This window comes from Pelodiscus sinensis, chromosome 3 (genome assembly GCF_049634645.1).
Source record: "Pelodiscus sinensis isolate JC-2024 chromosome 3, ASM4963464v1, whole genome shotgun sequence".
Classification (NCBI taxonomy): Eukaryota; Metazoa; Chordata; order Testudines; family Trionychidae; genus Pelodiscus; species Pelodiscus sinensis.
In genome coordinates this window covers 189,715,675-189,731,605 of record NC_134713.1, presented here as the reverse complement: position 1 = coordinate 189,731,605, position 15,931 = coordinate 189,715,675, and the positions used below count along the sequence as shown (strand labels likewise).

At 38.2% G+C, this 15,931-nt stretch overlaps 1 protein-coding gene and 1 long non-coding RNA gene across 9 annotated transcripts in view; one reads left to right on the top strand and one right to left on the bottom strand.

The window, feature by feature from the left end:
- Window positions 1-13,850, bottom strand: part of LOC142828078 (uncharacterized) — a 36,885-nt gene extending 23,035 nt beyond the window's left edge. Inside the window, exons 1-2 of the long non-coding RNA XR_012903033.1 lie at window positions 13,713-13,850; window positions 8,618-8,676 (exon numbers count right to left, since the gene is read on the bottom strand). This is a non-coding gene — a long non-coding RNA (uncharacterized LOC142828078). The remainder of the gene's footprint in view (window positions 1-8,617; window positions 8,677-13,712) is intronic.
- Window positions 1-15,931, top strand: part of SLX4IP (SLX4 interacting protein) — a 125,920-nt gene that overhangs the window by 42,245 nt on the left and 67,744 nt on the right. For 5 of the 8 annotated variants that reach the window (XM_075925663.1, XM_075925664.1, XM_075925660.1 and 2 more), the window contains one exon: window positions 14,772-14,861. The exons of 2 other annotated variants lie outside the window; for them this stretch is intronic. In XM_075925663.1, the coding sequence (XP_075781778.1) occupies window positions 14,772-14,861 (90 nt within the window). Of the gene's footprint in view, window positions 1-14,339; window positions 14,621-14,771; window positions 14,862-15,931 lie in introns of those variants that run through there. One more of the 8 variants, XM_075925667.1, reaches the window with a different exon arrangement.

Sequence of the window (15,931 nt, the reverse complement as noted above, 5' to 3'; positions counted from 1 at the left end):
TGAAGTACATGTTACCTATGAACGCTCATGACCTAGTATATTTGTTAGTCTCTAAGGTCCCACAGGGCTGCTTGTTGTTTTCAAATAAATTTTGCTCATTGTTTTCTAAGTTACAGAATAACACGGCTACTCATTTGCCATCGAATCTGTACAGGCCATATTAAAATTTTGTTTTTCTTCATTTAGATCATTGTTCTGGGGTGGGGCTAGGAAGTTCAGTCTGCAGGCTGCCCCAGAGAGAGAGGATAACCCCAGCCCTCTCTCACCACAGCAGCTTGGAGCCAGGAGAGACATGCCTGTCCTTGGCTGCTGCAGCTGCAGCGGAGTGTAGCCAGAGGGAGGGATGCATTTCCCAAGGCTGGGGGGACATACAGACGCATAGACAAACAGACAAACTCTCTGAAATATGTAGTAGAAAACGAATTTTACAGAACTGTCGATTTCTTTCTCGTGACTGTGAAGAGCTTCGAAAACATCTCACCAAACTAAGTGATTGGGCGACAAAATGGCAAATGAAATGTAATGTTGATAAATGTAAAGTAATGCACATTGGAAAAAATAATCCCAACTATACGCACAATATGATGGGGACTAAGTTAGCTCTAACTACTCGAGAGAGAGATCTTGGAGTTATTGTGGATAGTTCTCTGAAAACATCTGCTCAGTGTGCAGCGGCAGTCAAAAAACCAAACAGAATGTTAGGAATCATTAAAAGGGGGATAGAGAATATGACAGAGAATATCTTTTTGCCTCTATATAAAACCATGGTATGCCCGTATCTTGGAATACTCTACAGGTATCTCGCCTCATCTCAAAAAAGATACATTGGCATTGGAAAAGGTTCAGAAAAGGGCAACAAAAATTATTAGAGGTTTGGAACAGATCCCATATGAAAAGAGATTGGGACTTTTCACCTTCCTAAAGAGGAGACTAAGGGGGGATATGATAGAGGTCTATAAAATCATGACTGGTGTGGAAAGGTGAATAAGGAAAAGTTAATTACTTATCTCCACAATATTAGAACTAGGGGTCACTAAATGAAATTAATAGGCAGCAGGTTTAAAACAAACAAAAGGAAGTTTTTCTTCACTCATCACACAGTCAACCTGTGCTATTAGCAGGTGAGACATAATTAGCCAGGATGGGTAGGAATGGTGTACCTAGTCTCTCTTTGTCCGGAAATGGATGACAGGAGAGGGATCATGTGATGATTATCTGTTGTGTTCCCTTCCTTTGGAGCATCTGGTATTGGCCACTGTCAGCAGACAGGATACTGGGCTAAATGGACCTCTGGTCTGACCCAGTATGGCTGTTCTTATGAAATAGTTCTGGCCATTTCAAAATTGATTCTGTTTATTATTTTAAATCAATTTAATGTTTTCAGGTATTTTGTGATAGTTTTCTTGATTACGGCCTATTACTCCAACCACTTGACTTTTGCAAACATAATTGTAGGAAATGTTTTTTCAATTAGTAACTTGGTTTAAGCAAAAAAAAATTCTCTAGAATATAGAGGAATTTTCTCATTAACAAATCAGTCTCTCAGTTTTCTTTCTATTCCTGTATTTGGTTTCTCTGAATCCAAGAGAGTGAGTTTCCTCTATTGATCTTGATTAAAGGTGAAGATTAACAATATGAAAGACATATTCTTTATACACTATATACATACTGTATTCCAAAACCAAAAACTGATATAAAGCAGAGATTACTTGTATTCGTGGTTTTATGTTTCTTAATCCACGTGCCTATGAATAAAGACACCTATCATTGTGTTTAGTAGCAGGGATGTAAAATCCTGTTTAATTGTTTAACCAGTTAAACATTAAGTTTAATCAGTTAACTCATTGAACAGGAGCATGGGGGTGGGCTGGAGCAGCCCCCATCCCACAGGCAGGGCCTGCTTCAGCCCATCTGCTTCTCGTCCTGCACCCGGCCTGCCACAGACATGGGCTGCTCAGGCCAGGGGCCTGGGCCAGGCCCGCCATGGACAAGGGCTGCTGAGGCCAGCCCCTCAGAGCAGCCCCTACCTGTGGTGAACTGCCTGGGTTGGGCCCACAATGGACAGGGAGTGCTTCGGCTGGCAGGTTGGAGCAGTCCCTGCATGCTCCAGCCCCTAACCCGGAAGCGGGGGTGAGGCTTGCCATTTAACTGGCTAACCATTCTCATCCCTAATGAAAACTTTGATTCCCCTTTCTCAATAGCAACTGCTTTTGTAGCCCCCTTTCTTCAACTATACCTCATGCTGCTCCTTCCAAAGATTTTTTTTTTTTTGGCAGATAAAAGGCTGGATTTTGCCAACCTTTTACATGTTGAGTAGTATTTACTCGTTTTGTAATGTACAGTACTCCTTAATTTAATAATTTTAAAGTGTATCATTTCTATAATATTCAATTCTTGAAAGAAAACCACATACTTTGTTCTCTCATAATTTTCTGAAAACTATCCAGAGTTAGTTTTATCTGAAAGATAAATTAAAAAAAAATCAAAACATTTCTTCCATTTTTCAAATGGAAGTAAAAAAACCTTTTTTTATGCATAGAAAACGTAACACCCTCCCCCAAAAAGCAAATTTAAAAAAAGAGTAGAATTTTCAAAAAACTGTAAATTTGGCATAAGCATAGTGTTTGAGAAGGAAAGTTAACTGAGACAAGTATATAAAATAAAACTAGTATTTTTTAAGTTATAAGGGTTTAAAGTTACAAGTCTGTGCATGTGTAATCAATATATCTTTAATCTGCTAAATTATTTTGGCATAAGGATTTCACATCTGCAGATACTTTATACTGGAACATGGGCTGCATGTGGTGTTTCTTTTTTCATAAAGAATTGCCTTCTGCGGTAGGTAGCTTCATAAGACAAGGGGAAGGAAGTGTCTTCCAGGGCAGGTGGGCCTTTTCTCACGGTCTAGTTGAGGAGTCAAAGTCGTCTTGAACTAGCTGCATGTCTGGAGACATGGAGCAGTTCATTGCCTATGATTCTCACCCTCCCATTTTACTAGTGGGGCAGAAGACTAAACCTTGCCCAGTTCCTTGCATTTGGTGTAAAATGTGTCAGGGACAGATGAGCCTGTGTGCATTCCTCCTCATTTGAAGTACTGGTTCATTACCTTACTTTACTTTTGCCTTACCTCATCTTTACCTTAAAAGAACTTTAAAAGTGTTGTTCCCATGAGACCAAGATGTAACATCTATTTTTGTTGTCAAACATACTTCAAAAGAGATAGTAGCTTTCTACCTATTTTATAAATATATTTTATTGCAGTTATGCAGTTTTGTAGTGACTTTAATTTATCTCATGTATTATAGAATTTACCTTGTATATCCACATGGTTTATGTGTATATACACATACAGACAGACAATATAAAAAAGATTGTGTATTAGTAGTACAGTAGTAGGCAATTAGTAAAACACCTTGAGTTTGCTTTTCCTTTTACATTACGTTGCTAGTACATTTCCTAGATAACTAATTAATGCATACCCTGGAAATCTTGGAGTTTTATTTTTAAACTTTGACTAATATTAAAATGCAATTTGGAAAGTGTTTTATGTAAGTCTGTAACATTATTTCATGACAGTAAATATAAGGGAATAGTATAAAAAAGGCTTAAAAACTATCTTTAACTACTGTTTGTGTCTTCATAAAATTATTTTCCGTTTTCTCCCTTTGTTTTTGATTCCTGCACTTATTGACCCCTTTTTCCTCTGCGACCTTTTAACAATTTATCTGGCCTAGAGACCACTTTTAATGATAATTCTGTTGCTTAAAAAGTGCTAGGAATTTCAAGGAGCAATTTTATTCTTGGGTATGAAGCCCTGATTCTGTCTCTGATTACCATTTGTTCATATTTAAAAATAAATATATTAGGGGATCAATTTAGTTTTAATAATAGAAAGCTAGTGATTTTCACATATCTTTTGAAATGTCAGCTGGGTTTATGGAATAAAAAGTGAAAATTGTTAATGCTTTCAGTTCTATGTATCTTTTTATATAATAACATACATTACCACACTATCAAACATTAATTAATTTATCCTTTCACAGCCCTTTTTAGTAGGCATTACTGTTACCTTTATTTTGTAGATTGGGATAGATTTCTAGGGGTTAAGTATCTTTCCAAGGTCATACAGAGGTGTGTGGTAGAACAGGGAATTTGACTCAGCTCTTCTGAGTCCATACCAGTGCAGTGGTACCACGAGGCCATCCACCCCACAGCAGTTCAGTTTTGTAAGATGAAAAGTTTATTACACAAGGCCTTGAGTGGATGCAGGAGAAGGATCACTTACAGTCTTTGGATGCCTTTTTCATTAAGAAATGTGCTTATGTCCATTACTTAATCATTGACCTTGAGGTCCATGGTAAATTACCATATTTCAGCCACTGGTAAATAAAATGTTGATTTAATCTTTGTTGTAAATTTATTCACCACCAACGTGCGATGGAAGAAGCTGCGATTGAACATATTTCCAACAAAAATCTTTCTATTCTTTTCTTAGCGAGTCACATTAGAAATACTCTTTTCTTATTTCCAGTAAATGTAAAATAAAATAAATCAGGGAATAGTCTTAGGGAGTTTTATTATTGTTCATGCCTATACTCACCCTTTACTTGTCTGTTCATTCTTTTTATTATAAATTTCATTAATGAGAATAAAAACAAACCATAGTGAACATGAATTGCTGAAGAAGTTATAATTTCTATTCATGCCCTCATTTGTGGCCTGTCATCAGTGGCTTTACAGATTGTCAGAGGGTTAACTGTAGCACTTGAGAAAGAAAGGGTGCATGCCACTTTTGGGGAACTTAGGATATCTATCCCCAGTCTGGCACAAATATGATCTTGCAGTTTTTGTTTTTCTGAATCCATTTTGACACCAGCAGAGACATGATACATCGCTTTCCAAAACAATGTTGAAATTGAACAGATCATTGGAGCCTTTGCCCTGAGGAAGAACTTGTGTTTTGCAATGGCTTGAGTTCCAGTCTTTATGGCTTCTTTCCAGTTGTAGGCTACAAAGCTGCCTTCAGAATTGCATTGTTTGGCAACTGAAATAAGTTCTCTCTTGTTATGTCAGTTTTTCAAGAATATACCTCACAGGGCAGTTCTTGGGAGACCAATTCTAAACCTTAGATATTGTTTGCTTGTATTATAGAATGCAGGGTTTTTTAAAGGTGGAGTGAGGTGCTTTATTTATAGAGAAACATTCTTTCATTCTGTTGGGTAGTTTGAAAATAGTTAATTTTTTTGAGCCTGTCAGGTTTTGTGGAGCATTTAAATAACTGTGCATTAACAACCGCGTGTATAAACACTACATTTGAATTTCTCAATCATGAGATTCTGCTGCTCCATCAGAATTGGAACTTCTAGGTTTCTCCATCCTTTCCAGGTATCAGAGGCATGTAAGAGGTTCTTCTTTTTTTCTTTCCTGGTCTCTTCCATCTCTAGTCCACTCTGCCTGTCAGTTTCTTCTCCAGTGGTGCCTAATCTGCTGCTCTGTTGCTGCTTTCCAGTTTTTTGCTCCTATGTTCACAGTTTTTCTAAGTTTTCTGACTTCCTTTCTTCCACCTTTGTTTCTGTCTGGTTAGGAGATGGCCTTAGAGGCAACAGTTTGAGGATGGGCCATACTCCTGTAATTTACTGATAAATATCCTGATGTTTGTCCCTTTCCCCCATCATTCCATCTGAAGTACCAAGTATGGGATTTTCATCCCTTTTTGAAACTTTGTTGGAAGCACTATACACACCATTCCCAAAAAAGTAAATCATTCTTTTCTGAGGATTACCCTAGGTGTAACTTGTATTCACTCCAATGCTGCATGTATGAAGCAGAATATTCCTCCTGCTCTAAGCACTCTGAATCAGATGTTTCAGGTTGCCACTATCCTACTGGAATTTTGGAAGTTATGGTTAAATAGATCATCTCCCTCTCAATATAGCCACACCATCAATTCAGTCTCCCCTACCCTGGAGGTGGTGATACTGACTCACATGACTCCTTCTCCCTTTTGTACCTCCTGTGACATCACCAGATTCTCTCCCAAGACTCTTCTGCGTAACACATTTTGGCTGAAAGGAACAATTTGTCTCTAGTCTCTGTATCAACGATGGGCAACCTACGGTAGTGAGTAGTTCTCCTTTATTTCAGTGGAACGCAAGGTTGTTATGATGGTCTCCTGGGACAGGGTAGTTTTGTAACTGTACTTGCATACCTAGAACTTGTAGGGTGTGCCAGTTGAACCGTAGCAGCACATTGATTGGGTGCAGTGGGAATGCATTGCTCTCCCAGGCAATCTTGTGTGCAACCAGTACTGCTTTCAGAGGCAACTTTGTTCAGGCATTCAAGCACCTTTTGAAAGGATAAAGTACTTTAGTGAGTCCCTTAAAAAGAAAACTAAACAGCTACCTTACCTCCTTGGATGAATTGTTATCATATTCAAGTCTATTACTGAGATGCTCCAGGAAGTGTGACAGCCAGCCCCACCAAAAGTCCTTTTTGATCCATATGGGCCAAGAAATGCTATCATCAGCCAAAAAGCTTCCCCAAATGCAAGGCAAAGACAGTGAACCTCTGAAGGTCCAAGGCATTTTTCCCCTGGAGTAAAGATCTGGTGTTTCTTTTTGGCATTGTTATGCTTTTAGTGCAAATTGAGCTTATACCTTTGCAGCCCTTCAGCTGACTACGTTGTGACATATCTAACCTCTGCTAGCTTTTTGGCCACCTGTGATATCAGCAAGCGGTGATCATCAAGATCTAGTTCTTCGCTTCAGACTTCTGACATCTTCAGAGAGTGGAATAAAACTGTAAATAGTATTAAATGCCCCAGTGTCTGAGTAGCCCTAGGAAATTGTATGTTAAAAGGAAGCTGTACCCATTTGCTGAGCACCAAAGTCTGGAAGCTCATGTGCTGAATAGCACTTCTCACCACATCTGAATTGTGATATAGGGATATAATAGTATAGACAGTTAACTGATAAGCAAAAGCTTATAGGTTAATGCTATAGACTACATGGATTCCACGCCCTGCTCCTCCCCACCTTTCCAGTAAATTTTTTAGCAGGCTGGTCCAGCAGCCCAACTCAGTCCCAGCTTGCGCCAACTCCAGGACCTACCCGTACTGTAGCTCCTAATACATTGCAGTGTAAGTCCGGGGTTAGTAGAACTTAAGTTAGCAGACCCTGGGATTGTTAGTATTAGGAGCCAGGTGGGCAAGCAGCCCAGCTCAGTTCTGGCTTGTGCCGGATCCAGGAACTCAGCCCCCCTTTTGCCCCTCCCGAGGAGCCTCCCACCACTCCACGCTACTGCTGCTGTATTTAAACTGGCTCCCCACGCAGACCAGCTCCTGCCTGGCTCCCCATGCAGAGGAAGCAGCACGGAGTGGCAGGATGCTCCTCAGGGGTGAGGCTGGAGTGCACTGGCTGCTGACTCCACCCCTGGGGACTATAGACTAGTTGAGTAACCGATAAGAATTCGTGAGTTTAATTGACTATTCAATTAACAGATATTTAACATCCCTATTGTGAAATATATTTCAAAATGGTATTAATTAAAATTCATAAGTTGACCATATTGTTGAAGTCAGCAGGCATCTTGTGGAGAATTTGTGACAGCAGCAGTATAAATAAAGCTAATCTGTTTCCATTTTACTCTGATTTCATTTTAATCAAAGCTTACAGTGAATTGTTTTGCTGATCTCATTCCACAAAAAATAAAACTAAGGAATCGGCTGTCAGTCAATGACGGGTAGTGATAAAACATTTTTGGACTGGCAAAACTGAACATAAAATCATCCTTCCTCTCCTCCGCTCTCAAGATTATTTCCTTGATGTTGCCTTTCTTTTTAGGCTACTTGAGATGCTGAATGTGCAAGAACAGGAGCTAGAGTGTGCATAAAAATAGATTATGTGCATATTTGAAGTTAGAAATAAATTTTATTAAATTATTTTGATTTGTCTTCTGATTCTTGGACTCTTGAATGTAATAGTTTTGCTTGAGTGCAATCTGGGCTTATCCCAGGCCAATGATTTTGCAGGCTTGCCTGACAAATTCAGACCATATCCCAATGTTTTCTATTCTGATTCTGTAAAAAGCATTTTTATGCCCCATCAAAGGAACCATGATTAGTGGAATTTTGCAAGCACAGCAATTTTATTACAAATTAATACAATTCTGTTGCTGGACCACAAACTGGCAATACCCTGAGATTACTTTATGTCTTTTGCTTAACAATTAACTTATGAGTGTGTTGTTATATAAACAAAATGTTTCAGGCTGGAGAAAGTAAGCTTATTTTTAACTTCCTAGAAATAAGGCAGGATAAAAAATTGGATCGCTAGATATTTAGCCATAACAAATAATAACCTTTCAGTAAAATACCCTTATTAGGGGGTCTTTAAAATGTGAATTGAAGTTGTATTTTTCAATTCTGTGTACAGTTTTAAGTGTTATCAACTGTTTAGATTACAGTGCTGCCAGCCCCAACCCTAGAAAGGTTGTGGATCAGATTCCCCAATATTATGAGACTGGCTTAAAAATCATGATCTTCTTTACTTTTGATTTTTTAACATTTAGATTAACATTTTAAAGCTTTTCTCTGTAACCATTGGGGTTATACACTCACTTTTTTCCTGAAATGAAGTTGAACATCTAATGCAATCACATGACTCCAGAAGCTTGGATCTTAAAGACAAAATATTGTGAGACTTATAATAATATGATTAGAGTTTGCAACATTGATATTGTGCTGAGAAATGTAAGTCTCGGGTCTTTTTGTTTAATGTATTTGGCTTGGAGTTTAGTTTGTACAGAGAGCTGCTTTCTCTGCTGTTACAGTGACAGCATCTATGTTGAGATGCCTTTCTGACAGGTTCCTAGTGTGGATGTGAGGTATAAAGAAGCCTTCACAAGCGCCATTCCTTCCATCACAAGTCATCAACTTAAGTGTTTGAAGAAATAGTATTACTGAGACTCAGCAGTTGTACTGCCCACATAGCAACTTGTATCTTGGTGATCCTTTTCTGCTTTATGATTTAATTCTAAATGTATGCTGCATCATTTGCTTCTTTAGTGTGATATATTCAGATCGTTCAAAATGTAGTACTTAGAGCAGGGTTCCTCAACATGTGGCCCATTGGCCGCATGCGGCCCGTGGCCCATTTGTTTACAGCCCACGGTGCAATTTGGGATTACGTGGGGCTCAACACACAGCCCGCGGGTGGGAGCCAAAACAAAAAAGTAGTCAATATAATGGTCTTCTGTTGATATGCATATTAGTTAAATTCTTGGACTGTCATTGCTCATTAAAAGTGCTGTCATATGGGTAGAAATTGGGTAAATATTGCATTTTATTAATATCAGCAGAACTCACTTAAATGGGGCCTGTGTGTTGTGTAGTCTTGCCTTAATCTTTGTATTCATGCCCGTCAGTGTGAAGGAAGTTATTTGCATATATATTTGCATGCAACCACACTTAAGTTGCAGCCCTTGGCATGTGCTGTGAGTATCATTGTGGCCCCCAGAGATTCCAAAGTTGAGTAGCCCTGGCTTAGAGGGAGAATTCCCCAAAGCTACCTTTTGGCATAGTGTTTGGAGTTCTGTACTTTTTTCAGGGAGGCTTGTCTGTTTCAACTATATAATTGCATTTTTAAATTTTTCCATAACTTTCTTGTTAATAATTATAAGAAATATATTTTGAACTGGTCTGTTTTGTGTATTTTGAGGTATTTGGTACTAACTTTATACATGCTTTAGAATATACTTCCTCACACTTAATTGAAACAAGTATTACATTTTGTATATAAGCTTAATAGCAACGAAGCACTGAGATGGCAATATGGGTCAATATATTTTTAATTAAGTTATCAAATTGTTTTTCTGTAATTGGCAAAGTGGACAACCACTTTCCTTCCCAGAAACAAACAAAAAAACCCCAAAAAATACCTTGTTGAAAAGTGAAATCTGACATCAGTCTTGTAAGCATAAGTATTTTCTATATTCAGTGCAAAATAGCTTAAGGTGACATTTAGAATTCATTAATCATTTTAAAATTAATCATAATTAATACCTTTAGTAAGCTAGAAGTTTGATCGTGTGTAGTGTAATGGCTTTATATTACCTATATTGTTTTGTACTGCCTGTAACTTTGAAGTTTGCCAGTCAAATCAAAAGTTTGCTAGGACTAACTAATGATTCACTAGAGATTTTTAGAAGCACTTTGTCATCAGTTTTAAAACTTGGAAAGGTTTGGTATTGCAGCCATCTGTTAATTCTTGGATCTCTGGAGGAAAGAGAAGGCTGCCTTTTGAAAAATAGATCAAAGCATTCTGTTCTTTTAGTGAGTGATACCTATAGGTAACTTAGAAGCTTTCAAACTGATTACACAATGCCTGTCTCATCTGACAAGAATTTTGCATTCTACTGCAATAGTATTAATCTGAATGTGAAGTAACAGAAGAAATGTCTGATTTTCTTAATATGGCATTGCAGCTGGTAAAAATAATAATAATGAAATCATGATACTTTTTTAGATTTCTGATCAACATATTTATCTCTCTTTCTGAGTGTACTTTTTGTAACACCTTGACATTCAATCTTGATGTGCCTTTCAGTCTCAGAGATAAAAAATTCTTTATTTTATAATTTATCTATTTTGCTTCTACAACCAAAATGCTGGGGTTGAATATGCAGATGTTTTGCAGTGCAAATCAACACATGCAATGTCTTGGGACAGGGAGTGAATCACACAGTATCCATTCCATTTAAAAGTACTGTATAGAGAAATTTAAATGGCAGAATGTAAATATCCTAGTTGGGATTTGACTAGGACTTCAGGAATAATATTTCCCACTTTTTTGAAAAATTCCTGAGTATTGTAATGATCATGTGCAGTAGGTCTTTTAAAAACAACATTGCTTGGATATCATGATGATAGACACCTTATAAATGTCTGAGACAGGCAGACAGAACACAATACATTTCTAGCATCATGGGTCTTCGCTTTCTCATGGGGCAGACTGTCACATCCTGAATTAGCATTCACATTTTGTTCCTTAAAGTCTTCTAGCCAAATATCCCCTTGATGTCATCACATGCAGCTTTCAGGAGCTCAGAAGTTAACCACTCAAGTGTTGCTTTGCCCATGCACCCTATTCTGTTCCAGTTGGTGTAGGAGAAGCCTACTCACTCTATATCTGCTATTGATAAGGCCCATTATAAAAAAAAAGCACATAAACTTGTGGAGTTTATTTCCTACTCTTCCTACAAAGGTCTGATGATTAAAGGTCTGGAAAACAGCGGCAGAAAAAATGCAGAATTGTCAAGCCAAAAAAAAAAAAAAAAAAGCCCCGCAGAGCAGAATTGTTGAGCAAAAACAAAAAACAAACAATTTTTTTTTTAAAAGGAGGCTGTCCCATCTTGGGTGCCATTTTTAAAACCCTGCAGCTCTGACCCGGTAAATACAGGGAAGCCGGGGGGGGGGGGGAACCGGACCATTTGGGGCGGGGTGCAGGAGTGTCTTAGTGAGCCACACTTTTCGGGGGCAAGAGCTGCATGTAGCTCGCGAGCGCTGATTGGCCTTGGCTGGTCTGGAATAAGAGTCTGGAACTCCTACTCCAAGAACTGAGGCACTTAACGAATGTGCCATTTTGGAGTGTCAATGGCTAGCAGTGGAAATGATAAGGCAAAGTTGAAATTGTCAAAAGGGGCTTTCATTACACCTCTTAACAAATCCTCTCTTCTAGGGGAAAAAAGCAAAGAATTATGTCCTGATTACTTGGATGAAGTGAGACATTAGCTATGGTTGTCCTATGATGTTGATGGTAGGATTAGGACAAGTGCCCCATGCATAGATGTTACATCTAAGCATGGCTGCCTTCATCTACCTTTCATAATGAGTAACACAAGAGACTTCAGCACTTGTCATAAGTTGAATATAATAACTTTGGGGAGAAAGTAGAGACTAGTCTGATAAAAGCTATGAAGAGAGAGGACATCCCTTGTGATTTGGATTCTGTTCTCCACTTGCTCCATCCAATAAAGGACAGGACAAGGGAAAAGAGGCACACAGAAGCCAGTTTATTTCCTTGCGTTGATTTCTCAAGTTCCCAGTATGAAGAAATAGAACTGTGCCTTCTCTTCTGAAGCCAAAAGGTTCTATTTCCCTTTTATAAAAGCAGAGGAAACCCTGGTGCTGCTTCTTCAAGTGGAGTCCCTGTTGGTACTCCACTTTTGGTGATTGTGTGCCCTGCGTCTCTAGTTGGAGAATTTTGACAGCAGTATCTGGCTGGGCCACACATGCTCACTCCCCATCTCGTGCCTTCAGTGGTGGCAGTTAGTGCTGTGTGTGTCCCCACCCTCCAGTTCCTTCTCAGCCACCTTTGGTCTGAGTCAGAGCTCCAGCTACGCGCTCACTTGCCTTATCTCAGACTTAGTTTAGTTAGACAGTCAAGTAGTTTAGTGTATTGAGCTTAGTCAGTAAATAACTATATTTCTTTTTTTTTTTCCTCGTTTAAAACAAACCCCCGTTCTCCTTTCATCTCCCTAAGGGACATTATTTTCCTAAGAACATGAGGGTCATATGGCTTTAAATACTGTTTCTCCTTTTGCGAAGCAGTTCTGCTATATAACAGTCACTTCCAAAGTGTCCAATGCTTGGGGGAAACTCAAGTGCCTCAAAAGTGCACACATTGCCAGACTTTGACGCTGGCATTGTTTTAGTGTCTGGCCAAAACCACCCTTTTTACCCGTGTTTTTATTGCTGTTTGAGTTTGTGTCCCTGCTCTAAAGGAGTCTTAGCAGGTTTTATGCCCCCCTTGGGGTCCTGTATTTTACTTTTTGTTATATTTTTAAGTTGTGTTTTAAAATTTTTGTAAACCACCTTGAATATTTTAAATAGAGGCAGGGTAAAAAAATATTTCTAAATAAAATAAATAAATAAATTGTCACAATCTTATGAAAAGAGTTAGAGCAGTGTTTTTCAAAGTGGTCCGCGAAACTACTTTGAGAAACATACTAACTGGTCGTGCCGGCTTGTTTATTTGCCGGTGCTGCAGCCACAGAGCCTTGGGGCTCCCCTTGGCTCCGGTTCGCTGTTTGCAGCCAAGGAGAACTGCAGGAAGCAGCGGCCCGGCCCACACTACTTCCTGTGGCTCCTCTTGGCTGCAAGCGGCGAACCACCAATGGGAGCTGTGAGACTCCGTGGCCTTGGTGCCAGTAAGTAAACAAACTAGCATGGCCAGTTAGCATGTTTCTCAGAGTAGTTTCGCAGACCACTTTGAGAAACACTGAGTTAGAGCTATGTCTTCTCTTCTGAAGACAAAAGGTTCGAGGCCCCTTTTACAAAAGCAGTGGAAACAACTGGGGCTTTTTAAAAGTTCAAGTACCAGTCTCAGTCTTTGTAGATATTTCTATTGTAGGGAAATTAAGGGCTTTCTAGCCCAGTAGCCTGTGGATACCACTTATGTGTGAGCACTGAACTCCTGGTATTAAATTTGTGGCTTTAATAAACTTTTCAAATTATTCCTCTCAAGAATGAAAAATCAAGTTCAAATGTATTCGGAAGAGATGCTGCAGCCATTGCCATCCTGCTTGGTAAAGAGTGCCAAAACAAAACGAGCACACTTTACCAGTTGTGTTTATAGCTGATTTGCACCATAAGAATAGCATAAAGCAGCTCACACGTAGCACTGAATTTGGTCCTTAACTTGCTGTTGACTTACTGGTTTAGAGAGATGTTTTAGTGAGACTGATAGCTGTATACAAGTTTTTTAAGTCCTAATGTTTTTGCAGTCAAAGGGCTCCCCCAATTTATTCATTTGCCAGTGTTGACTGGGCAGACAGTGGAGCCCAGCAGTGACAATTCGGCCAAGCAGGGTACCAGTGAAGATTCTTGGTTCATATGTCCAGCCTCACATCACTGTTTCATTATAACCAATAGAATTGTGGCATATAAATTAACTGTAAAGAAAGGATGGTGATTGGTTGAACTTCTGATGTCACAATGGTCCCATTTAAGTTACCCAGTGATAAGATGACCATGGCTGCAGCCTTTACAATGTTAACAATTAGATATAACAGTCATTACTAATATAATATAATTACTTCAATTATACGTTAGACAAAATATTCAAATTAATGTTAACTATATGGCACGTTTGAAGAGCATGTTATTCTGCTGTTAAGATAATGTAGGGCAAACAAAACACTGATACAATTGCTAAATTTTTAAGGATATTTTAAAAATATTTTAAAAATAATTTAAACCTCTAAAGTAATTGCAAATTCTCAGAAAATTAATTCAATAGACTAAGTGCTGCAAATTTGGTGAGGATATGTTGTCTTTTTCTTAGATAAAGTGGGGATTCAACATCTTAATTAAGCGCAAAACACAATACAGCCTTAAATGGGGATTTGTGACTAGCACATCCATAGTAGAAGAACATTCCAAAATTTTTCTTCAAGCATCTGAGCACTTATGCTTGACACATCTAATAAGTAGCAATATCTGTTATTTGATATTACGGTAAACAAAATTTTACTCTTTATAGCATATTTCCATTATAAATATGGGGAATGCCTGTTAAAACTGGAAACCCCATACCTAAAAATGAAATGCGTCTTTAAAAAGGTAAAACAACTCTCAGACTTTGATTGAGGCTTCTGTACCTCTGAGTCAGATGGCTGAGATCACTGGATTGTTTATTTCCTTGTCTGCAGGACATGTGCCTCACAACAACTACTACTTAACTTTTCTTTCTTTCCTTTTTATTTTTTTCCAGTGTGGGAACTTTGCTGTTCTGGTGGATTTTCATATTTTGCCTCAAGGCTCCAGTAGAGATTCCAGCTGGTTTTCAGATCATGAGAAGGAGGTACAAAAAAATTGCTTCTACTTCAAAAGCATGTAGCTGCAGGGAAAAAGTTGGATTGCATTGAACTGTTTAGATTTTCTTCTCAGTATTCTGATGTATTAAATATTGTGACTTATAACTAACCCGGAACAACTCCTTTGGGACTATTAAGCTTGTGATGTGTATTATCTTCCCTCAGGTCACTAAGTGACAGCTTTTAAATTGGTCTTTTAAATATTAAACTTTGTTATGTGTGCTATTCTGACACACTTCTGACTTGGATAATTTTTAGATTTATAAACATAAGATTTTTAGATTTATAAACATAATTGTACTGAGTATGTGCGATTATCTTAAGGTAAGAAAATTATTAATGAAACAAAGATTGTGTAAGATGGATACGATCGTCTCTATAGTTCCTATCAAATGTCTTTTTATTAATTGTTTGGTTTTTCGTGCTCTCAGAAATATGAGTGTTGCACTAAGAGTATAACAAGTGCATGAAAATGTTGTCTTGGTATGCATGTCATATAGTATCAGCAGATCTTTTATCTCCTGTAAAAAGAAAATCCAACCATATTCTTCAAAGGTCCATTAGAATTCAAACAGCAGCTATGTTTGTGACCAAAGATGAAACGTTGCAAAATTGCTGCAATATACGTCAGTGACCAAAGACATGAAGTTTGTACCTTTCATGAGATTTTGTGTGATTTCTTTTGGGCTCTAGTAACAATTTACTGGAAGAATTTTTCTCCATTATAGGCTATTGTGGGAACTTGAGTCTCACATTAAAAATGAATGTGAGACATGCAAGTTGCCTCAAGTTCCAGTCTTTTCCCGCAAGTCTCGGTTACGGTACTTTTCATCAGATTGCTTTCCTAATAATGGCATAATTGACTTGTCATCACAGAACATCCCAACACTTTTCAGAAAATATTTTGCTTCAGAAGTGTAAAATCAAAAATTGCAATAATCTGTTATTCTGGAGTAGTGAGGAGCAGAATGCTTAGCAGTATAATTCAACTGATCTGCACTTAGAAATCAGTTTATGGGAAAAGTCTTTAAAATTTGCTTCTCAGCAAAGTAATCAT